General features: G+C 35.8%; 1 protein-coding gene across 1 annotated transcript; it reads left to right on the top strand.

Annotated features, from left to right (window-relative positions):
• Positions 1 to 14,663: 14,663 nt before the first annotated feature.
• On the top strand, positions 14,664 to 26,537 carry LOC107099505 (carbohydrate sulfotransferase 8-like). The gene is made up of 2 exons (XM_015397653.1): positions 14,664 to 14,696; positions 19,466 to 26,537. The coding sequence occupies exons 1-2, from the start codon at positions 14,664 to 14,666 to the stop codon at positions 20,516 to 20,518; spliced, it is 1,086 nt and encodes a 361-aa protein (XP_015253139.1). The 3' UTR covers positions 20,519 to 26,537.
• Positions 26,538 to 26,744: the final 207 nt, after the last annotated feature.

The raw sequence follows: 26,744 nt of genomic DNA, 5'->3' as shown, positions 1-26,744 counted from the left end.
ATTTATTACACATGAAGAGTTCGCAGTAACTCTGCAGTTTTTGTGTGACCTGTATGTAAGGGCATTGGAGGTTATCGAGAGCGAAGATGAGCAAGGCAGAGCAATCAGCTGAATGGCTGTGCAAGCCAAAACCTGCTGGGCTCACAGCGAAATCATATTGTTTCATATCACCTGACCGACGCCTTTGGGGAATCAAAGAGAGATTTGTGACTGCATGCGGTACCTCATTTACACATGAACCAAAGATGCCCCTGACCGTCCCGGTTAGCATCAAGATTATTTTGGTTTGTTAGTGGCCGGCTCCATCCATTCTCTGAGAAAATCAACAAAAGGCACTAAATTAAATCTCCTAAAGCCCTAGGCTGTGTATCATCTCTGTAATTTAAAAAGTTTTTAACCACATGACAGTACTCAGTGACATTATGCAATAAAATATGGTTAACCTAAAGGTAGAAAACTAAAATGCAAAGTTAAAAGTGGCTGTTTGTTGCAAACTTAATGGTTTATAATATAGGATTGAAGTTGCACTTTATTGTGACCCGATAGTCGCCCTGAGGACCGTTGAAATATACTCAGAGGTTTTGAGTTTTCTTCACTATAGTAGCTAAAAGTAAGCAAGCCATAAGCATGTTGATATATATATATATATATATATATATATATATATATATTAGTAAACATTTCTTTAGAAAAAGAGTGAAAATTCTGCTTCTTTTTGATGGCAGTTTTCTTTCTCTACCAAAAGGAAATAGACACCTAAATATCAATAAGGCATCTAAAGACATTTACATAGTCAAAGTATTGGAATCCCAAAATGAAGACATTTAGGATTCCTTTAGCAAAAGCACCCCCTCTAAGTGTTGCTGCTACATGCACGGTGCTTTTGGTACATTTCGATTCTTGCACAGTGCATACCGTGCAGAGCAACCGATTATAGACAAGCAGACTTCAAGAACCATCAGGGAGCATGCACAATCCCACAGCATAACTCAAAGTAAAGTTGTAATGTTTCTGGATTTTTACAAATATTTTTAAGGTTCAATGAACTTTGCAGGGCCGGAGCAAGGGGGCAGTCTACGGCAGAAAAATAGGATGCATGAACAAAATATCTGCAGGTTATATACTCTTGTCGTAATTTATTTGCTCAGGGTGGAACATCTGTCTGCATGGATAGCACAAACAGTAGCTAAAATGATATATTTCAGATGTGTCAAGCATAAATCCAGCTTTAGCCAATCAGTGGCCTCTGTGACCATCCTTACAAGGTGATTTGTTGCTCCCTATGAACATAATTCCACACCTCCTGAACAAGCAGTTCCTCCCCAAACCAGGAGGTGGCAACAGTGATACTCTCAAGTTGAAAATCTTAATCATTTATTACTGATTTAACATTTTAATGTTAAGTATATTAACTATAAACTGACAATAAAAATACAAACATTAATTAACTACATCACAACATTAACATGAAAGATAAAAAAAACAATATTAATTCTCTTTTCAGAACTGGTTTTATGTGTTTTATAGAAAAGAAAGCGAAGTTATCTCTCTGCAAGTAAATTTTCTTCCGTGAAATTAAAGAACAACTCAACCCATTTAATGTGTATATTATGCAGAATCATGAATGACTAATTTTAGGCTGCAAAAATGTATAAATATGTGTGTAGTTTTCTTTTTTTTATTCCTGTTGCTACAATATGTCTGGTATAGACTGGCCCTGAAATGGTTTTGGTACCTATCAGTTTTTAACCACCCTTCGATGCACCTTGGTCCCTGCCTTGTCACTCCTATGAACATTTTCTAGCTCCGCCCCTGCCATGATAGTGTTGTAAATGCTGCCAGTACAGAAACAGCTTAGGATGTTCTTACTTCAGTGATTTTCTTCACTTTATACAGGTAATGCTTTCTGAGAAAGTGTGTTTGGTGTTCACATTTATTTCATCACTATATCATCAGATAATGCTTCTGACAATGCTCTATATAGCATTTATGACTCAGAATTGCTAAGAATGATTTATTGTGAGTGCTGTTAAGGTCTTGGCCAAGTTGTGATGAAATATTTAATTTCCAATAACTTTTTATGGGAAAATTGGTTTGTTTTTCAGTGAGGTTACAGGCTGCAATGTTTAGAATCCAATACAACAGGTTTCTAAAAACAGTGACAACTTTATTAAATAGGTAAAGGACTCATTACTTCATTTTAGAACACCGTAATTTTTTATTTTTGGGTATAAAACATTCTAATAACCACCCTGTATTGCTTTCAAATGAACTGAGATCAAATAAAATCACTAACTGGCTCTGCAGTATGCATTTTCTACCTATATATCCTGGCTCTGCAGTCTCTAACACAAAATGTGCCAATTAGAGCCTATAGCACCTCGCGCAGCTGACATAATTCACTTAACCCTGAGCCTGCTGCTGACAGGTAGCATCTGTTTACACATCCATCATCATGCAGGCTGCCACTCACTGTCCTTTGCAGGGTGTTAAAACAAGGCGCCTCCCACCACACCCCTACGCACGGCTCTCTGATTCTCTGTTTCCATGGAAATCTGCCCTGAGAAGTCTGTGCATCTCTCAACCCTGAAAGTTTCCCAAGTGGGATCAGCTTGCTGAATACCTTTCTGTCAGAAAGAGTTGTCATAACAATAATCAGTGCCTTATTTGATCCCACATATACTGACTTCCAAGTTCATTATTTCTTCCCTCCTGGGGTGCACAAGTTACCTGTATGAGGACGGGGTTGTTAAGAAAAGTCTAAATCTGGAGAACTTTCACAGGCAAATGGAGGATATTACTCCAGGGAGGCAGCCTTTCTATCCTCTTCAGCACAACACCTAAATATTTTCCTGAAGTGCATTAATTCGGGGGAGTTTTAACGTGACCGGGTTTATTAGAATAAGCCCTATTAAAGAAACCTTTTATATCTTTATCTGCATATGCTGAAAACACTGTAATCCAGCAAGTTGTTTTATAATATATAATTTAGTCCATTTTATAAACCTTTGCTTAGAAGTGATGATCTATTAAGATTTCTACAGAAACTGACCTCAAAAAAAGTTAAAATGTCTTAAAATAAGTTTATTTGCCCTTAATTTAGGCAGGTAGATAAGATCTACAGATGGAATTAATATTTTCCCCCTTTAAAATAATAAAATTAGATATTATCACAATAGCTTTTATTGTCATTGTACAACGATAGAAAAATAAAGGCAGTGTAAATTAATTGATAAATAACTATATAACACAGAATCAATTGCAATTTTAAGTAAGGGATGTTAAGGAAAATTAAATGCAAAATAATGAAGGTTTTTTTTTCTTACCTTTAATATAAACCCTCTTATTCTATTGGTAATTCATCTCACTTAGACGCTAAAATCAAGTTAAAATACACCTATTTGACTTATTTATATTTCAGATTTCCTAGTGTAGCTGCTAAGCCTTAGGTCAGCTCTTAAAATAGAACAAAAACAGCTCCACAGTTTCATAAAACAGGTTGGTCCATCTCTCACTGACTGTATGCTTTAACCTTTGCTCTTCCACTAGCTACCATAAGCCAAACCATGTGTAATTTATGGTACATGGTTCGGAAAATGATTTATCACTGTAGGTTGCTGGGGGTGGTGTTTTCTTTTCGACTAATGAAAGAGAACCTTCCCAGTGATTTACTCACAGTCGGAAGAGCTGACCTTGAATATTGGTCCCTGCTAGGATTCCACATGTGGCTTTATGAACAATGCAAATGTATTATTCTTATTCTTTCTACTTGTTGAATTGAAGTCAAATAAATCGCCTTGTTTGCAGAAGAATTTCAATGATATGGATTAAGAGGAGAAACGCCCTGTTATCTGGCCAGCATCATTAACAATTCCACGTCACGCGGTGTCCTCCAAAAAGGTTTTTAATCCAGCTGCAGCTCTTATAAATGAATTATGAAGTCATTGTAATTGTGTCTGCATTTGTCTGCTTTTAAGGGCCATCGTAATTATTGACCTTCATTAGCCTCCATTAGTGAGCTGCAGGAAATGCAGCAACAGGGCGGAAAGTAAAAAAGAGGCTAAAGTAGGAGACTCTCATTTTGCAGATGAAATATAAAATAGAAAAACATTTAGTTTAATTTGTACAAGGAAAGAAGGAGGGAAATCTCTTTTAAATGGGATGTTTTGCCTTTTTGATATTAATGGAGGCAGTCAAACATTTGGACAAACTCATCCTATTTTACTTCCAAAGGGTGAAAACAACAATATAATGTTACTTCATGAGAGGAACAAAAAGTTCCTTTATTTAAATGTAAATTCAAGAGCATGAGAATTAAAATCTCCTGTTATTTGAAAATAATATGAAACTGTTTTATTCTAAAAGGGACAGCTATAGTCTGGTATAAAAAAATCCTCATATTTCCCCCAAAACATTTAACAGTTAACAGTTTTTTCTGCTCGAAACTTCAAAACCTGTTTTTGAGTTTAGCCTAAGACATCTAATATGTTTTCAGCTGCCAACACTTTAAAGAATAAAAGCAAAATGAAAGAAAAAACACTTCTCCTGAAAGAGCTTTGCTGTGTTGAGGCATGCTAAGTGTTGTTTGTGTTGGTAACAGTCCAGCATTATCATGTATCAGTTAGTAGACAACTAACATCGTATCCCAATAAATTTAAAGCTAATTGAAGCTTTAACTTGTTTCCATAACTTGATTCAAAAAGTCACACTAATCTATCGTTTCATTACACAGGGATATATTTAAAGATTCTTAGATCCTTAAAGATTCTTAATATACAAATACCACCTCTTAGCAAACTCGCACAGTCATGGGCTGGGCTCATGGGCAGATCTAGACAGGGGCGAATGGGGGCCAGAGCTCCTATAGAACTAGTTTTGGCCCCAGTGCTTTAGGCAAATTACACTGCAAAAAAAATCTCAAAATGAGTACAAATATCTTAAATTAAGTGTATTTACCCTTAATTTGAGCAGGTAAATAAAATGAGTTACCAATGGAATGAGTATTTTTACTCTTAAAATAAGGTATCTAGATATTATGCACTTGAAATAAGACAATGCAATTGTTTTTTTCTTGTTTGAAGTGTAAATTGTCTTGTTCCGTTGGCAAGTGTCTCACTTCAATCCTTAATTCAAGAAGAAATGCACTCATTTTAAGAAAAAATTACTTATTTAGATTTAATTTTTTGCAGTGTATTAAATCCTTTTCTTGTGATGAAATGTGCTGGCACAGAAACCTTAAATAATTAGACCCCTTAATGTTCCACCTGTACAGTTCCTATTTAATAACGATTTATAAATAAAGGTGTTGCACTTAAAATCATATCTGTTAGAGCAGGGTCTGAAACTTGCAGCTCCAAGGTCATAAGTGAGTATTTGGTTCATTGAAAATATTAAATGATGAACTAACCTTCTGTTATGTGCCTTAATTGAAAATAAAAAAATGCCCTCACCTTTGACCCCTGGTAATTATGGTCTAGAACTGTGACCAGCTGGGCTGCTGACTTTAAAGAGGCTAAACCCCTAAAAGGCATACTGCTAAGATAATGCTGAAACCTAGAATTTCTGAGAATGAAATAATTTAATTGAAAAAGACTGGCCTTATTTCTTCAGTAAAGATGAGCTGAAGTACTTGAAGTCCACAATAGTCAGGCCTTCATCAGCAGCCAAGCGGCGCTACACTCTGATTTCCTCTATGCCATGACTCACTGATCCAGTCCTTTACACAAAAAAAACCCAAAACTGATTAGCCTTGAAAGCAATACTTGTATAAACTTTTCAGTAGGTCTTTTTTTTCTTCAAATTGCCAACAAATCTGCAGAAATAACCACTTAAAATAAACATTTAAAATTTATCTTAATTGTGTTAATAGAACAATTTAACTTTTTAGAAGCTTTGATTTATTGAGACGCACCAAATATTTTTTGTGTTGGACAGTTTAATCCACACCAGGGCAGAATTTTGCTGCATGTCATTTAGAAAATCCTGCCTAATCAGACCAAACTCAGAAGCTAAATAGAGAAACTGCTTAAAAGATGTTCAGAAAAGCATCTGATAAAGAGCAGCAGCACAGTAAAAAGCATCTATGACGTCAATTATGAAACATTTTTCGAATCTATACAAGGTCTACTCCAGCATCACTACCTTCCTCTATCTTTTTATCATGACAAAAAACCAAAATAGACTACTTCAGGCAGAATAAATAGGCTTTTAATGGTCAGGGAGTTGCATTTAAGAATTCAAGTATTCTGGATGCTTCAAATCCTTTTTTTTCTAATCCTTAGGTCCTGCAATTGTTTCAGCCAGCCTTCTCATTCAGCATTCATATGTGATTGATTTGGAAAGGTGCCGTGGGTTTCTTTGTTTTGTGGTTTTGGCTCATTTGCTGCTCATTGTCAGTGATTCAATTAAAATCTGTTGATTCATTCTGAGCCAAACTGGTACTTTGTGTTTCAGTAACATAGTCTCAAACCTGCCAGGCCTGTTTTCTTCTACAAAGCAAACCTATGATAATAATCCAAACAAATTTCCGATGGTTTGGTCTTTGGAGAGCGCCCTCAAGCATGACTCTAATCTCCAATCGCTACCTGCCCATCCGTCACCTCCTCTTCCCCAGCAGCTGCTCTCTCCTGCCCAGTCCTGGAGGAATTTAGCACCAGCTAAAGCTTCTCTTTATCTCTTACCACAACAACTTAAAACATCAATGGAGCAGAGCTCAAAGCCTAATACCTTCACTCTCAAGCGCTTTTCCTCTGATAAACCTCACTAGCACGCCTGTGCCTTGTATTCCTACAAAGAGTCAAGTGGAGGAGGATCGGTTCTGCAGAGTGCAGGTGTGGGTGGTTTGCCGGGAGAGAAGGGAGTGAAGCTGGTTGGGGTCAGGCTGGCTCAGTGTGCAGAATGACTAATGAAAGGTTTATGGTGGCACAGCATGACGGCTTGGTCTGAATAGTGGGCTGGAGGAAGACACGCCTCGTCTGGATTCTAGCCCCCTCCTGGACTGTCTGGTTAAAAATGAGGATTTAACAAGTTCTCCCAGAACATGGGGTCACAAGCCTTCTCTTAACAAGCTCATTATTTCACATTGTTTTTGTCCTTTGCTCCTCCACAGCGGCTGTGGCAGGGAAAAGAAATAATGTTTGATGTATGTGTCTGTAAGGGAGCTGAATAAGGATGTTTGAGCGGAACGAGCGCTAATGGATCAGCTAATGATGTGCCCCTTGCATATGTGGATCCTTGCAGTAACGCCGGGCTGTGCATGAATATTCAGAGGCTTTTGTCTCGGAGAGAAGTTGCCGTTCAAGGTTGTTTTGAAGGGCAGCAGAGGAAAAGGACTCAAAATCTGATTTTGCTTTTCCATCACCTTCCATTATCAAATTTACAGAGAATCAATAAACCCTGAGACTAAAAACAAACTGCTATTATTTTCTATTGAGTGAGTAGAAATGAGTAGTTTTCTTTTTTATTCTTTTGTAACCAGAGGTGTTTAGTATAGTAACTACATTTAAACACAATTGCTGTGTTATAGTACTTAACAAATCAGTACTTTACTTTGGATTTTTTTTTTCAAATTAAGACTTTTATTTTTATTTTGTTACTTACTTAGACATAAATATTGTACTTTTATTTTTCAACTTATTGTCTCTCACTACACATTGAAATATAAATATTTATCATGAAAGGATTTCTTTTATGTGAACAAGAGAATAAAAATACGACTCTTTTTGTCCCTGTCCACACGCCTTACTGGTCGAAGGTGATAAACTATGTTGTTGCTTGCCAAGTTTTTTAAAACATATTTTCACTGTACCTCTTTAAAAGAAAAATGTAATTTATTCTATTTCTGTCTAAGGGTGAGATAATTATTTCTTCTCCTACCTACACTTCATGTGAAATGATGTCCTACACTGGAAAAAAAATCTAAATCTAGATAAGTCATTATTTCTTAAAATAAGTGAATTTGTTCTTGAATTTAGAAGGTAAAAGACATATTTTGCCAATGAAACAAGACAATTTACATTTTAAAATAAGAAAACACAATTACATTGTCTTATTTCAAGTGCGTTTGATCTAAATATCTTATTTTAAGAGTAAAAATACTCATTCAATTGGCAAATCATGTCATTTACCCACTCAAATTAAGGGTAAATTCATTCAATTTGAGAATTTTTTACTTATTTCTAGATCGTTTTTTCAGTGTAGAAGCTGTTAAACATAAATTACCACTTTAACCATTTGGCATTATTTATGGTAAATCGTGGTGACATTTTATCTTGTTTTACTTGTAAGTTATTTTGACACCAGCTCAATAGTTTTTTACCTATCTAAGACAGAATGAAACCCTTTCACTACATTCTTATAGAAGGCAATGTTCATTTCTTAGACCGAGAACAGAGTGGTGGATATATGTCTTTCAGTATGGTGACTTTGTGTAATTCTGAGTTCTAATGTTTTTTAAGACTAAATTAGATTTTCAAAGTTACTCAATGTAGGTTATATTGGGTAATTTTGTGAAAAAATATACTTTTAGGAATAGTTTGCAGTGTTGTACTTTTTACTTTTACTTATGTAAAGTATCCCTAATATTACATGAGGAAAATTTCTTGTTGTTTTTGTGAGTCAAGTAGTGTTGTCACGATACTAAACTTTTCAACTCGATACTGATACTAAGTAAAATATTCGATAGTCGATACCATTTTCGATACCACAAGAATAAAAACAACGACTCTAAAATTCAACAGAAATATTTTCATTACTAAAAACATACAAGAAATAAATAAAAAAACAATAAGAATAATATTTTGAGGTTGTATGCTGTGCACAAAATTAAGCAAGCTTGATAAAAAACATATTAAAATTAAGTGTTCCTTCCTTGGCTATGCTTTGCACACATAATAATGACACTAACCAAACCGGTTAAGAAACAAAAATAATTCTCAGCAGCTGCACCTGTTACAAAAAAAGTCTGAAACTGAAAAATGCACAGAATTATTTAATCACACAGTGTTCAAAAAGTGCATTTTCCACTATTCTGCACTTTAGATGGCTGTGTCGATACTTTTGAAAATGAGTATTGTATCGGGATACAACGTTTCAGTATCGATACTTTTTTGAGTATCGATACTTTTGACAACCCTAGAGTCAGGTCACTTAATGAAAACAAGCTATTTTAAACAATAATGCACCATTTAGAGACACACTCATTTAGCCAGAGACACTGCCTAAATGTCATTTTCTATCTGCTTAGTCTGCCATATCATTTGGAGGTAGACCGTTTACTGTTATTGAAATTATTCTACATAATGTAATTGGTTAAATTTTAAGATTTAGGACTAAAAAGATTATCTTGAAGACTGTTCATTCCACCTATTTTTGTTCTGCAGCTTTTGAACACATTCACAGTTTGATTAAAAACTATCCCAAATGTCTTGGGTATCATAAGATGTATTTAAGCCAAAGTGAGACAAACGATTGGGTTGTTTTTGTTCAGCAGTATTTTTCACTCAGTTTCTAGAACTATTTAAAGGACACCATTGTTTTCTCATCTCTATCTTACTGCTGAATCATGTAAACCAACTTTAACTGAGGCCTGCTGTGCTCTAGATGTTGATCTGGTTTCTTTAGAGTCGTCTGTGAGTAATTTCAGTACGCCTACTGCTCCTGGGAGGTTTTACCACTGTTCAATGTTTCCTCCATTAGCCTCTCCCTGTGGTTTTTCTACCAGAGCCTAAAAACTGCATCTAGAGATGTTTTAGCCTACTTCCTGTTGTCAAACAGTGATTATAGAGGTCTGGCTGTATACAAGCTTACATGGAGTCTGTGAAATTTCAACAAAAATGCATTTATTATCTTTCACACGGTTAGTTTGGCCAAGATACAATTTCTCTAATCAAATACAATAGTTATTTGTCCTTTTATAAATAAGTTTTTACCTATAAACTTAAGATTTGTGACTTTCCCATACAAGACAAAACCAGAGATCGTGACGGTTGGAAACATAATAAGGTTTAACAATAAATGTGGAGGTAGTGTTATGCTTTGGGTTATGTTTAATGTACTTTTTATGTGAAAAACAAGACTCAAATGGCAGTTTTAGTGAAAATGAAATGTGTATAAATTGAAACATCCGAGAAATGGTCTGACTGTCATGATTTTCTTGAGAGATCTGACCCACATGCAGTAAACCACTCAGATAACCAGGGGTAAAAGTTTGAACAGGTTTATTGATGAAACCAGCGGGGTTGGATTCAGGAAACACAGTGAACTGGTAAACCGGAACTGTAAGAGGGAAGGGAAGTATCAGTGGTTAGTTCAGGATCCGTGGGACCTTTGAACGATGACTTGGAGAGACAGAGAAAACGGGACTCACGTTAGTGGAGAAAACTTTCCTCCCAGAATCCAGTCGGTGTGGGTTTTTCCAGAGGTTGAGACTCGTTGGAGGGCGGACAGGTGTAGACTTGGTTTGACCCTGAGGAGCTATTGAGCGGACTGTCACTTGGGAATACAGGAGGACTTGAACAGAACTTGTGGAGGTTTATCCCCTGCTCAGTGTGAGACTCAAACAATCCTTCCAGGGGGAGAAGGCCTAACATCCAGCATGCAGGAAGGCTTCCTGCGGAAAAGGCAAAGACAAAAACTAGGTTAGGCTCAGCGAAAAACAAAGACTCCACCTAGTGGTGGAGGGAGAGAAAGAGACAAAAACACAACCGGCACAAACTGGATTTCTAACACTGACATTAAAAAGAAATCCCTCTTTTTGGTTAACTTATTTTAGACTCCCTTTAACTAATTGTCTGTATGACATGAAGCAGTTTCCCATTGCTAAATGTTGCTGTTAGCTGGTTGAACAGTCTCAGTTCACCTCGTCCAGTCAGTGTTTATGTACTTTAGAACAAAACTGTGAAAAATATTGAAAACATAAAAAACTCTCAAACATGGCCAAACCTAAACAGGTTCATCAGGCTCCAATACCCTGTTTGGACAGCTGTGGTAATAATATGTTTAACTTTTTAGGCTAATCTTAGTTTTAAAGCCCTGTTTCTGCAGTCTTCATTCACTTTTTAAAGTGATCTCTTTATAGCTAATAACTAAAAAGGTTTTTGGAAAGAAATAAGCATTCATTTATGCTTCAGACCCAATTTTTCTGAGAAAGTATGAGGATGAGTTGATTTTTATAACCATGTTAAAGTCATTTTAACATAGTGAATAACCCATTTTACCTATTTGTTTCTAAATTGCTGTTGCCTTTGTTTAAATAATCAAAATCATTCAGAAAGAAAAATATAATTTGGTCCTCTTTTGCACAACAAAATAAAAATATATCAACAACTATACAAATTTAAAAGCCTAGATTGCTGTTTGTCTCACGATGAAGTTTCTCTTTTGAACAATTTATTACTCTTTGACTGCACAGTGCTGAAAATCAATAGCATACTTATACTGAGTAGAATTGACTGAGTGTGAAATTGCAATCAAATGGAAACTATTAGCCACACCAAGTGGATGGTACAGAGAAAAAGATGCTGTTTACAAATCCCCCTGAAATTCAGTTATATCACTCGTTTCATTTATGCTCTGTCATAAAACAAATGTTCCCCTCATGAAATGTAGTTTTGGTTCCCAACTTAAGAGTGGGTTGCTCTGTCAGAGTCAGCATTTCCAACTCTGTTTTCAACCTTCTGTCAGGTTCATTTTCTAAATGACTTAATCTACTCAGACTGTTTCCAATGGGACAATCGTGGCCCAAATGTTAGGCTGTTTTTTAGGATTGTCTCTTTTTCATTCAAATTGTTCCCTTTTTTACTATGGAGAAAAAATTAGATTTTTAAAGAGCCGAAGTATCATCATCCTATTTTGAAATCAGAAGTCTACCCCCTCTCACCCTAAGCATGTATGACATTAAACTAATTTGGGGCTTTTAATGGTGCCTTTTTATTATGCTTTTAGTAGGATGGAGTGATTGTGCAACAAACAAATTAAGTGAATTTTTAAGCATAGGTTATATATTTTCAATATGGTTGAGTTTATAATTTAGCATTTGAAGCTTAGTTTGAATTATTTTATCCCTTTAAAGATTGTTTTTGCAGACACTGCACAACCTTTGATCAAGCCTTTGCTTAGCTAGAGATGTCTTAAATGACTTTACAGGTTGGTAAGCAGCACTTGATGCATATTGTTGCTCCATCTGGGCTCCCTAAATAAAGTCGCCTATTTATTTAGCTTAGTGGCTAAAAGTTACATGGTGTCACTTTAACCCAACCCAAAGTATAACTTCCCTGAATAAAAGCACCTGAAACATTGTTGTAATGTATTACACTAAGGTGAGTATAACATCAGCATGACATGAGCAGGTTTTAAAGGGGTCAAAATAAGTTTCTTTAAACCCTAGAACACTATGCCAAGTGTGAGGCATGGTGGTGGTAGCATCATGGTGAGATAGTGTTTGCTGTCAGTTCTACTAATGCTCTGATTTAAACAAAGGGAGCTACAAACTCAAACTTTATATAAATTAACATGTAGGTTTTTAAACTTGGCCAGAGCCGGGTTAAGAGAAGGACCGTGAGCAAAAACTCAGTTGAAATTGGTTTTAGATAAATAAAAGTGAATATTTGTCACCTGGAAGTGTTCCAACCTCAACCCTTTTAAATATATATATATATAATACATGAAAGGTAATTTAGGAAACTAAATAAAATAGCTAGGATCTTTCATGGCACTTTATTGTAGCAAGTTCATTCAGTAAATAGGGGAACCAATGGCAGGACTTATTTATCTATTTTCATACCTGAGAAAACTGAAGAAAATCCACAATAAATTCTGACATTTTCTTTTTTTTTCTTTTCTTTTTCAAATCTTTTCTGACACCTGCGATTTTCTTTAACAGTAACACTCCGAATAATTGGATGTAAAATTCTCATTAGTAATGTACTGCATGAGCTCTGAGTAAAACCTCGTGATGTTTAAAGGTTTACATATTGAAACCTTTAAAAAGGAGCAGACACAATCTGTTTTAGACAAAACCTGTTAAATCCATCGAGATTTCAATTACCGCTTTGATAGGGTTCCCAAAGATCAATATCCAAGCATGTGTTTTTATCATTTCTGCTGGGCTACAATCGGCTTCATCTGTTCATGACAGCAGACACACAGAAAGATTGTCGCTTTCACTGCTCTCTAATGTGCTTCCGTGGCAATGGTATCTTTGTTCTGATAAATATGCATGGTTTCCCCTGTGTGGAAATGTGAACTGAAATCAAAGATGCACAGCCTGCGTGTACTGCCATTAGGGTGAGGTGATTAAATAATACACCAGCATCCAAACAATACGAGACAATGTCAAAGGCCGTAGCCCTCAGAAAACCCCCTCTTTTATTTCTCTATTCTGTAGTTGTTGTTCAGAGAAAAGGCGACAAAGAATCAGCGCCGCCGCAGCACAGCAACAGCAGGGTTGGCAGCGCATACTAATTTAAACCCAAACCAGAGCAGAGCAACATGTTTTATTCCTGCCCCACTGAGGCGTGTCTAAGTGTACGTTAGGGTTGTGCACATCTCATTTCTTAAGGGAGGTTTGTGGTTTGCGTCAACACCCCCCCCTTCCCCAAAGCCCCACCACCACCACCACCACCATGCAGGTTCCTATCACTTCCACCCTCAAATTAGAAGTGACAAGCCACTCAGCCAGAGGTGTCTTCAACCCCCCCACCCCACCCCCCAAATCAACAGCCATGCAGCCCCACTCAGAGCTGTCACTTTGATTACATATCAGCATGATGGGAGAACCTCAGGAAAGAAGACGTCCAGCTGGAGACGGACCACTAAACGCATCGTCTGTCCGTCTGCCGTGCATCTGCCAATACACATCGCACCTGTCCCATAAGAGACACAGAGACGCTCTCCCCATCTCCATCGCAAAACAGCGAATTCCATCTTTTACCTTTTTTCCTCACCAATTTTTGTCCCTTTGCATGTTCAGTCACCATCCGTTTTACTATTGTGTTTTTCTTCTGCCTCCACATTGAGCACGACTAATCTTTTTCACACTTTTGCATGCTCATCCCTAATACTGATCATGGTGTCACCAATCCTCTACCTGAGTAATCATCAAGTTGTCATTTTTTATTTACGTTTGAGCAGAAGAAATCCAAAGGGATGTGAAGTACCTAATCATAAAAGCTTATGAAGTCACAACTTTACATGGGCAGATGAGACAGTGAGAAAAGCACCAAAGTATCACTGAGGGTACACAAACATGTAATAAAACGCCTAGGAAACACAATATTTTTAAGAGCTCATAAGTGCTACATGTTTAAGTGTTTCCATCATTGCATCTGTAATAAAATAAAAAAAAATTGTGTGCAGTAACTTGAGGAATGTATGGAAAATGCCTGTAAAGGTTTTCATGAAACTACTCATGTTTTAAATTGACATAAATAAATGTAAGACTCCTTTAAGCCATTTTACTGGCAGTGCACAGCAATAGGTTGCAGTAAAACTGTATGATTGAAAACTAGAGGTTATACAACTGCAGCTATATGACCTGAGCATACCTTAGCACTGCTAGCGCCCCATTTCTTAATACAATTGTCTGCTGATTGGATGAAAATGCAAGCTTTCTGCTTAAGCGCTGACATATGTGCCTTCTCTTCCCTTGTGTCTCACTAGGAGCGATGTTCCAAAGCTCTCCACGGCAGTCCAAAGAGGTACGTAATGACTTCTCCCAGCACACAGTCACGCAGGTTCTTGTGACTTGTTATCTGTTGGAGGGGAGAGAAAAGTGATTGTCAGCCTTGTACCTCTCAGCGAATCTGATAACATCTGTGTAGAGAGGCTGACCCTACACTGTCCCTGCAGTCGCTTTACTCAGTAGACAATCCTACTTTACCAAGGGCAGGCTCCTTTCTTACACTTTCGTTTCCTCTCATAATAGAAATTTTCTCTGGTTGCTTTTCATTTTTTCCCATCTTATATGCAGAATCCATTTCACAGATATCATTTCATAGACATTTAAGTTGCAAAAGACTGAAAAACATGTTTTTAAGTTCAATGCAGGAACTTTTTCCTATTGCATTTCAGCTAATGCAAGAAATAACATGTACTTTGAATTATGACTTAGTAACTGGAATAATTTAATTGCAACATTTAATTGATAAATAAAATATAAAGACATAAAAGTAAAAAATCTAATCAAAAAACATTATCTGACATAATACAAATGAAATAGTCATACATTAACATTTTGGTCACACAAAGTTACTTCAAAAGCAGCTTACAGTAAACCTTTATGCTTGGTGCGTTACTGCTTATTCGCATAATGTATGTTCACCACAGTCCAGTTAAGTATTTCATAACATTTAAAGTTATTATTGACACATATTTAAGCTATTTTTTTTACTTTTTAACTCCTTGAACTACTCCTACAACTACTACTAACTAATGTACTTTGTCCTCCTTTAGAATTATGCTTCTATAATGTACACACAGCTATTGTATTTTTAAATGTAGGGTTTAATGCAGCAGGTTTAGAGGAAGCAATAACCTCATTAAAGAAGTAGAGGTCTTGGAAAAACATTAATGAAAAGTGAAACATTTGGAACTATAGAGCTGACAGCCTGCATTAGGCGTTTAAAGTCTATGTTTTAAGGAAAGAAATACTTAACTTAATTAAAACTTCAGACTCTCTAGGCAGCGGAAACCCTAATTACATTTCCAAGATTGCATTTTCCAGACATGTATTTAGGACGTATTCTTTCTTCATTAAACTGTTTCATAGACATTCTCTGATATGTGGTTTTATAGTTCTGTCCCTATATTAGCCTAATCAAGAGGAGTGGTTTTCTTTCAGATTTTAAACTGTTAGGTGAAAAATATTTTTTTAGGCCAGGTGATTTATTTTGAGGCAAGCTCAAGCTAACAGGTGGAAACAAAATATTAGGTAGATATATGCCTGGACTAAAAAAAAACTCAATCCAGTTGATTATGATAAAATAAGACTATATACTCACCGCAAAAAATTTAGATCTAAATAAGTCATTTTTCTCTTAAAATAAGTGCATTTTTTCTTGAATTAAGGAAGTAAGTGAGGCACTTTGCTAATGGTACAAGACAATTCACATTTAAAAAAAGAAAAAAACTATTTTAATCTCTTATTTCAGGTGGATGTTGTCTAATTTTCATATTTTAAGAGTAAATATACCGATTCTATTGGCAAATCACCTTATTAACCTGATCAAATTAAGCATAAAAACACTAAATGTAAGAATTTTTTTACTTATTTTTAGATCGTTATTGCAGTGCTCCATGTGTCCATCCTGAAAGTGTTTAATATCATCCTTTTTTAGCCTAAATAGAACCCCAGCATTGGGTGCAGTGAGCTGACAGACATAAACAGATATGGCGACATCCACTAGCAGTAACAATTGTTCTGCTTTTTAGTTCATGTACTCAGATGTCTATCGACTTCAACATCAGAATCCTTCCTGAGCTTTAGCTCTAGCTTTCGTGAACTCCAATGGTCAAACTGTTTTCCTAATTTTATCCCTCTTGGAATAAAAAAAATCGTCTTTCTCTTTTTTACACTTGATCTCGGACTTTTCTTTTTGTTTCTCCTCTACATTGGTACTGTAGTTCCACACCCGCTTGCCTCCATTGCTTCGACTTGTTGATCCACTGTACTCATGCGCAGTGACATTATCCCTGTCACATGATTTATTATTGCAAATGCTCATAGAAAGGCTTTAATTTCTAACAAATGGAGTAAAAACAAAGCTTAAAAGATTAAAAAAGAAATACAACACCAGCAGGATGCCATCATTTGTCATAAAAACGTATGCAGCTTATACATTTCAAAAATGTCAGAGTTCATGATTTGGCTGATCTCAGAGCTACTTTTCTTAACTTACTGAACTTAGTTTGATATGTGGCTCCTCCCAGATCTAGTGCCCTCATTACTGAATAGTGAAATATGTTGGATTTAGCCCACAGATAAGAATTCTTTCATAGTTATTTCCAAGAATTAAATGATAATCCAAACCAAAAGTTAGCAGGATTCAACAGAAAATTTTTGTTGCCTATCTCGTTGCTTTTTTTTAATCTGCACATTAACGTCTTTAAAACTCTTCCTGATCTGTCTTATAAGATGTTTCTTTACCGATCTTTTTTTTTTACCAAACACTGCAGTTGTCCTGCAACAACAGGAATAGATTAGATGAACTATTTCCATTGTATCCAAACTTGTGGATTTTTCTTTTTAATTTTTCAACTTAACACATAAATATATGTAATTTTAACATTTATTTCCTATCAAGCAATAATAAAAACATACATTCTTGAAGTAAAACAAAGTAGAAATGAACAATTTATCGAAGGCTCTTGCCTTAAAAGATATACTTGTACACTTCCCTGAGGTTTTGTATTGTTTGTTTTTTTATTTTGTGGGAACGTATATCTAGTCAATTTATTCTGACATTTTTTAAGGAAACTTGTTCTATTTAGACGATATTTATAACCAAATGTGCCAATGTCTGTATTTGCCTATAGATTCACCTTTTTAATATAATTAATATTATATATTAAATTACAATGTGAAAAAAGCAACATAGTTTTTGTTCACTATAAACAATGTCAGTAAATTTGACAGAAAATGACTATAAAATAATGACATTAAAGACCTGTAAACAATCAAAAAAACACTGTTTATTAACAGTTTTTTTTTTTTTTGTCACCATATTCTGTTATTTTTACTCAAACTCCATGGTAAAATAATTTAATTTCTTTGTAGAAACTACAGGTAATGTAGTTTCAACAAGGAACAAATGCAAAAACAAAAACAACCTTAAAATATAATTTTTATATTATGCAGAAAAAGCATATTTTATTTCACATAAAACTCGCTCTAGGTCCATTGAACATGTAAATATAACACCTATGGATAATAATATTAAGGATATTACTGTTGTGATATGCCGAATACAAACAATTAGATTTTTATGTATTTAACAGTACCAGTGCCATAACTACACAAATTTTATCAATAAGTAAGTAGGCCTTTTTAAAAGTAACAATGTCATGAGTATAATACTTTTTTTAAAAACTGAAAGATATTTGATGTATAATTAGTGATGATATTTAAGCTTTATTATAAATAACCTGTTTCTTGTTGGTTTTACTAAATAAACTGAAAACATGTGAAGATCTACAGGTTATTCTTTCAACTGCTTTACATTTTACTGGTAAAGTCTGACCAAACAACAACAAAAAAAATGTTAGAACTGTAAATTAACAGTCATTTTTACTATTTTTCAAGGCTGCACTTTTACAAAAGATGAAATTGTCCAGATAGCTGTTTCCAAATGAAATTTATTTTTGTTTTTACACTTGTGTTAACAAAATGACAAATAAAATCTAAGTCTAAGTCAACCACAGCTTCCAGAATTGTTCAGTAAAGCCATGCATTTTTTTTTTTACTGAATGGTTTCTGACATTTCCCAGATAAGCAGACGTTTGTCATTAAATATCATCATAAAAAATAGAAGAAAGGGACAATCTACCAATCTTGCCTCAATTCATCCAATCAAAATATTTCTCAGGTACTAACTTTGATGCTTCTGTTCTCTTTTTTAATTACCTTAGGTTTGATGAATATAGGCCGATTTTCTTTAATTTTTCCATCAAAAGATATGTTAAATATCCAAGATTACAATAAATGATGTAATGACATTTTGACTAATCAGCTGGGCAACTTGCAACACAGTTTCCAGGTATTTCAAGAGTAAGAAAGAGATGGACTGTGGTGCTTGCAGATGATTCATCAACAAGGTTTTTATGCTTTCGGCTGTACATTTCCCTTCTCCTTTAGTCTGCGGTATTCATCACAGCAAGTAGAGACTTACAGCACTGCAAGCCCTAAAGAGAGGGATAGCTTCCCAGTGTCTAGCTAGTCTTAAAAATTAAACAGACAGGGAGGAAACCCCCATTTTACTCCCCCCAGATAAAAAAAAATGTGGCCTTTTAAGTCAAAAGACAAGAACCTGAGATTTATGACGTCCTCGTCATGTTGTCTGTTGTAAAGCTAAAATTATACATCTAGTCCATTGGCTTAATGGTGTCATTACAGCATTTAATTGAACTAAAATGTCAGAAATTGTGATGGCCTGAGCTGTCATCTGATGGTAATCAGGCAGTAGATGATTCTAATTTACATTCCCCATTAGGTGTTTATATGATCTTACAGCTCTGTTTATTGATAGGTCACGGACTGCATTGAGCTCTGTGTGACATTTGCAGTTAACCAAGTCAGACCTTTTTTACAGCAATGGTTAAACAGCACCATCAAGTGGCAGATTTTTTTTATAAAACTCTGCAGAAGAAGTGTTGTACACTTTTGCATGCATGTTTCGTAGCACAAAGTGTTCTCTTTTAATTTTTGATTTAACAATGTCTGCTACTTTTTCATTCCGTCTCTTTCCATCAGGGCCTCCAAGCTGCAGAAGCCAACCCCGTCTCCCCAATGCAGCACCCGAACGTTGAGGAGAGCAAACTGAAAGCTGCAACCGTCTCTCAGGAGCAGGAAATCAGCTCCCCTCAAATTACCAAGAGACAACGCAAACTACTGAAAACAAGTCCTCAGATCATTCACAGCAAAAATGTCTCACTAACTTCTCCTCCTGGTTCTACTCTAGAAGAAAGCTCTACTAACCTCTTCAGGATAGTAGAAACACGGAAGCAGGTAATGAAGAACATGTGTGCAAAATATAAAAGCGGCATCTCCAGGACAATCACCCCTAATCATGTGAAGTACATATATGTGGAGGATAAATACAAAGTACTGTACTGTGAGGTGCCCAAATCAGGTTGTTCCAACTGGAAAAGAACCCTTATAGTGCTGTCGGGAAAGGCATCCAACCCGGACAGTCTTAAACATGAACAGGTACACTACGGAGGGTTCCTCAAGACCCTAAACAGGTACGACCAAAAGGAAATCATGCACCGTCTCCAAACCTATAAAAAATTCATGTTTGTGCGCGAGCCCCTCGATAGAGTCGTCTCGGCATACAGGGACAAGTTTGAGAATCCCAACGACTACTACCACAAACTGTTTGGAAAACCCATCATATCAAAGTACAGGGTGACCCCATCTGCAGAAGCCCTTCAAACTGGCAATGGGGTAACATTCAAGGAGTTTGTCCAGTACTTGCTGGATGGCCACCGGCCGGTGGGAATGGACATCCACTGGGAGCAGATGAACAAGCTCTGCCACCCCTGTCTCATAGACTACGACCTGATCGGTAAGTTTGAGAACATGGAGGAGGAGTCTGACTTTCTCCTGCGGATGATCGGAGCACCGCAAACCCTGAAGCTACCTAGTTTTAAAGACAGGAATCCAAAAGATGCACGGACCTCTAAAGGAATCACAGAAAGATACTTTTCTCAACTTAGCTTAATGGAGAGACAGAGAGTTTATGACTTCTACTACATGGACTATCTGATGTTTAACTACTCCAAGCCTTTTAATGATCTTTACTAATCTGTCATGTGCCATTGCTCTGTAATCAGTTACATTCCACATCTGCATCTCTACAGTGATATTGATCTTAACCACAAAAACATAATTAGTCATATCATTTGGTACCAAATTGACACAAATGTTTTTTTCTTTTTCAAAGTTTTAGACTTTATGGACTTGGAAATCCTAGATTAAGTGGAATTTGTAATAGATGTAGGTAGTTATGGGCAATAGAAATTAGAGTGCTCTTAAAAAAAACTACTGTTTTTATTAAATGAAAATATCCTGAGTAAATCAGAAGGCAGTTTGAAAGTGCATTGAGAAAAAAGAAAAAAGCTATCTAAACCAACTGTGATTTCCAAAAAATGAATTTCTGCATTTGTTAAATGATGAACTGACTATGTCGAAGCCATGCCCTGATACTGTCAATCCCAGAGAACAAAAACCTTTCTTTAATATAAAGTTGTTTGACAACATGAAATTGGCTAAAAGTTCTCGAATAGTTTCACACATCATCTCAGTCTAAAAGAAAAGGAAGACAGCTTGTTAAAAAAAGTAATGGGATGTGTGCAAAGTGGAAACTAATGCTGAGCAAGAACAGTCTCTAAAGCGACGAGACAAACCTGGACTTTTGTGGAGGTTTGTATCTTGTTTTATTTAACATAAAACCAAGAGCGCTTCAGAATAAATATGACCGTACAAATCATCGAACATGGTGGTGATAGTGTGACGGACTGGGGCTGCTTCCGGACCAATATGGCTACCTTTAATGAATTTCTGATACTGGATAAATCCGGAAGGAGAAAATACCCAACCAACAGTTTGTGATCTGTTCACAGGCCTTTCTGTTTCACAGCCGAAAAACTTTCCCCAAACTTCACCAGAAACTTCACCTTTAATGTCTCAAAACAATAAAGGTTTTTGAGGGGTCTAGTCAGTCTAGACTTAAAGGTACATAGTCACAATAATAGATTATTTTTTTTATTATTACCATTAACTCAATCTGGTTGCACATAGCCTTTTTAAGACAAATTATAACCTTTTATTGGCGTTGTATTTGGGTTTTTAATGTCCTTTAAGCTTTATTTTAGTCAGTTTGATGGTAAAATAAAGCCATTCTGTGTATATTTACAATAACAACATCATGTGACTTGGATTACATTTCTGCACATGAGTATATTTGGTCAATAAGCCGAAGCAATGGAGCGATTGTGGAACTACCAGTGTAGTTGTGAAAAAAGTGAAAAGTCCAAGATTAAGTGTATAAAGGCACACGATGACTGGAGTTGCACCGAGAAAACGGTCTGACTGTTCAGGAAGCTTTCCGATATCAAAGTTAATCGACACGTGAGAACATTTCCTAGCTAACAGTGCTACTGGTGTTACATTAGCAATGTTTTTAAGCCGTCAGACGTGTTGGGTTTCAGCAAAGATTTACATCACTGTTGGAACTTATTTAGTAGGCACTTTCTTGGCCACCATCTGGTTTTCTGGTAGTTCTGCTGTACTGCCAGTAGATGGCGCCATATTTGTTTATGTCAGCTCATTATGCTCAGTGCTGAGGTTCTGTTTAGGCTGAAAAAGGACAGTCTAACACCATTAGGACAGATGCTTGGAGTATATAGTCTTATTTTATCAGAATCAAAAGGACTTCAGTATTTTTGGTATAGGAGTATAACATGACTATGTATCTTTAAATACAATTGACATTCTGAAACATGACTTAAAGCCATTTTCAGCTCAAAAACCTTCAAAAATACAAATATGCAGGGTGGCCCTTTTTTCTAAATACAAATGTCTGCCTGGAATTTATCACAAAAAGCTTGTTGGATGTTACTATTTTTAGTTAAGAATCACCAAATCAAAAGGATGGGATAATTTAGTATTCAGGGGGCAATTACTTTTAACTTAGGACCTGGTTAGTTTGGACAGCTTTTTTTCACCATCTTTCTTACTTAACTTATCTTGGACCGATAATAAATTTTGTATGGCCTTTAAATGTGATTAAAAAAATAGGAAATCTTTAAATTTATCTACATTTCCCTGTGACTTTAAACACTGTTTTTTAGTTCTTTAATTAAAGCTTAAATCTCTATTGGCCTAATTTGGTGAAAAAACAAAACACTTTTAATGTGTTCCCATAATATGACTTAAAGAAGGCCGGCCATCTGTATACCTCTGTTTAAATGGCTTTACTAATTTAAATGGTAACAAAATGAAACTCTACTGCGAGTAGAAAATCTTTAAAATGTGTCAAATGCTGCCTGCTTAAAAGCTGTGTGCACTTATTGTAGCATTTTTATACTTCTAACACAAACATAATGTAGTCTAACTCATAGCTGTGCTGTGGCTTCTTCACCATTGGAGGTGGTTTCTGTTGGCTCTTAGTGTGAATGAGAGGCATCTCTTTACTTGTAGGGTAAAACGTGTTGTCGCCAGTTTCCCTGCATGTTGGTGGTGCTGACTTGCCAGTCAATCAAATCCTTCAAATAGAAATGTGAAGCATCACATTATGCAGAAAAAAACAAAAATAGATTTACTTTTAATAATGTTTTGTACAGAAATGTTGGATTGACATGGATAAGGAAAAGATTTTTGGCCAGACTTCACCATCAGCTGCATTGTATATCTCCTACACAGCTTTCACTCTGCCCTCTTTATATGTACCACATGTAATCTTCACTACTGTACAGGCTTCTTTCTGACTCTACTGGGTAGAATTGTATAATGGGCATTCAGATGATTATATATTTTTGTATGTATTTCTAAAATCCACCTAATTATTAAAAAAAGATATACTGTATTTAGTGCTTCTTGGTAAAAGTACGTTTAACTCTATTTGATGTCATTTATGTCTCTTTGAGTAATGCTAATGTAGATTGTTAAAGAGTTTTTTTCCGAGGCTAAATATCCACCAGCAGAGAGCTTTTAAAAAAAAAGATTTGGGATGAAACTTAGAACAATGAATAGGAGCAGTTGTTGGTTTAGGGTGCATTTCCACTGCAGGAAACTTTTCCAGTAACTGATGTTGTTTAGCCTTTTTTTTTCCTGCGACTAGGGCCAAATTAGATTTCACTACAAAACAGATTTAAAAATCAGTATATCACTTCTTAAAGTAGGTGTTTTTGCTTTTATTTGAGTGGGCAATTAGGATGATACTCCAATGGAATAAGTATTTTTACTCTAAACCAAGATAAGTAGACATTAGGTGTGTTCAGATCCAGCAGCTGTAGCCAATTACATCATAGCACGGCGCCATGGCCAGTTTGGATTCAAAGACTCCTCTTTATTCGGCCAACAAACGCAGCCTTTTTTCCCCTTTTGAAGGACAAGTCCAGTGTATCCTCTGTAACCTTAGGTATCCCATGATTCCTTGGGAGCCTAAGGAAACTGGCTCTGTGCTTAGAGAAAAAAGGGAAATGGCGATGAACATAGCTGAACTCTTCCCGCTTGCTTATTTTCACGGCCTTCAAAGAACGAAGAATGAAGGCCGGGTCTTTTGAGGGCCGCAGCCACGGGATCCAAACACACCCATTGAAATAAGATAATAGGGTTGCTTTTTTTCTTTTTCTAAATGTAAAAAAAAAATCCATTAGCAAATAGTTAATATTATATACCTGCTAAATATAAAGGGAAATACTCTAATGTCAGAAACAATTGACTGACTTAGATTTTAGTTTTGAACAGGGTATCAATTAGATGTTTATCTCTTCACTGTAAACATTGTTCATTTAACCAAGTTTTAAATGGAATTTATCTTGTTCCGTTAGTAAATTGGTTCCCTTACCTGCTCAAAACAATGAAACATACACTTATTTCAATAAAAATGGATTTAGTAATAGTTCTTTTTTTTCCCAGTGTATCCAAAAAAAAAAACTTTTTTAGATTGAGATACCAAGCGAGAGCAAATTATGTTAGATTAAAAATCTTTTTTTTTAGAAGATTATACTCGAAATAAGTGCAATAATCTGACAGTGCAGCGAGACTTCTGGAAATCATGTTAATATTATCAAAACAAGAAGTCTTTATAAGGGTAATTGTCTTAATGCATTAGCAGAAATTATTGCACTTATATTGAGTAGAATCTTTTAAAATAAAGATTGATAATCTAACAGAACTTCTCGCTTTGTATCTCAATCTCAAAAGAAGGTGAAAAAAACGTTTTTGCTAGATATAAAATAGTAATAGTTGGTTAGATAAACAGTTTTTGCAGTGTGGGACACAGCTTCATAGTTTAACTTTTGGTATTAGCTTTATATAAGCTATAGAGTGATTCTATGTAAGCTGTAAAGGATGATCACTGTGACAAAATCATCAGTTGTAGTATTTTTTACTGAAAACTTTTGGTTCTTAATTTCGGTAGGTGAACTTGTTTCCTCTCCCCTTAAACGCAGTCTAATTCAAAATGCCTTTTAGTTACATATGTCCCCACATTTTCATTCAAAGTTACTGCAATGGCTATGAAGTAATCTGATCTCTCATTAAAGTGAACAAAAGTCTGTGTGCCAAGAAGACGCCACACTAATGTAGGACCCTCTCGGCATCAGTGGGCATCCTGGTTTTGTCCCACAGTGGAAATGCACACAATAAACTGCCAACATCAAATAGAATCATATTCAGTAAAAAAGAAAAAAAAAAAGGGATATGTAAAAGTTTGGAAATAAGCTCTTTGAATCTGTATCTCTGATGTATGATGAGCTTCATTCCACCACATAACACATCTCAGCTCCAGTCATTTTCTAACTCCAATTTTTTTCTTCGGGTGTGTGTTTGGGGGGCATGGGGTGTTGTATGGGACTGAAGGACATTTTTACTTTCAGGACGTTCTGTTTGGACTGAAAAGTCAGATTTCCAGAGTTCTGTTTTGGAAACAGGACAAGCACGCCCCCTTGATGTGGAGCTGCGAATTTGTCAAGAAACCTATAGCTTCAGTATCTTAACCAGCTGCCCCTCATGTAAGACGCTGTGAAATCTGCTAGTACTATTTGTTGTATCTTATTAACCAAGTGGCACATATGGTGCTGTGAAAATAGCTTTTAGAGAAGGTGTTGCTTTTACTCTCTAAATGCATAAAATGGGGAGAAATCCATTGTTCTAGTCTTGTATTGCTAGCACCCCTACAGTGTGACATCATTCCCATATCTAAGCTCTGACTTGTTAGACAAACAGAACGCAGCATTAGTCTTACTTTATTTAGTTGTTGTTTCTTGTCTCAAACTGATGCTACTTAACGAAATGCACTAACAAAATCACGCATAATCGCACTTTGTAAACAGTTGTTAAATACTGTTGATTAAAGGCATGGCTTTAAAACGAAGAATCTGAAACACTGGTTTCCCGTGAACATTCACTGACTTGTAGCTGAAAGGTGTTTGAGGTTTGGAGAATTACAAAGAACATCAAAACACTTTAGTTTTAGCTTCCTGGTTAAAATAATGAAGAAATAACGGCTCCAACACAGCATTTTCAAGACGACAATTTGGTATATTATGAAAGGAAAAAAATATTTATCTTTTTATTCCTTTGAAGAAAAGGAATAAAAGAAATTGTTCTGCTTTGTGCTTCTGCTCCCCCAAGTATGTTTCATGTTGGCAAATGGTTAGTAAAGATCTTTATTTCATTGTGGATTTCAGCAAAATTACAATGCATAATAAACTATGCTACACAGTTGATAATATGTTACAATAAATAAATGGGTTTTGCTGGAACAGTAGTAGAAATAGAGTTTGGTTTATTACTAATTTCTACCTACTGTTGAGGTTTTGCTCGAACTCTTATCATTTGTGCTAAGCTGTTGCCAAAGCAGTTACTGCATTATGAGGAGTATTGCTGTACTGTTGTGTTATTGGGAAGTGGGAAGAAATGTATCATGAGCATAACTACAGTAACAAGTGAATGTATAACCTATTCTTGGTGCAAATGTGTTACACAGATTATCTTAAGCCCTTTGCCTTATTTTTACACTGCCTATCTAATGGTGTATTTCAGGAAGACCCTTTTTCAGGTGGTTATTTCTGGCTGATGAGTGTCTACTAATAAAACTGTCTTTTAGCAAACTTGTTGTTTTCTGTTCATTTTTCCTCCCCTTGTAGGTTTTGACTAAAGTAAACTTTAGTTTGTAGGCATTACGTCTAATAGACAGTGTCTTTAATAGATATGAGGACCTTAATGCCAGCCTCAGACAAAAACAAGAATTTCTACTAAGAAATCAGAAAACAGAGTATAGGTTATAGTTGCATACGTCCAT

Source organism: Cyprinodon variegatus, unplaced genomic scaffold, assembly GCF_000732505.1.
Source record: "Cyprinodon variegatus isolate N-32 unplaced genomic scaffold, C_variegatus-1.0 Scaffold879, whole genome shotgun sequence".
Taxonomy (NCBI): Eukaryota; Metazoa; Chordata; class Actinopteri; order Cyprinodontiformes; family Cyprinodontidae; genus Cyprinodon; species Cyprinodon variegatus.
Note: the sequence above shows the minus strand (reverse complement) of the source record. Positions and strands in the feature narration are given on the sequence as shown.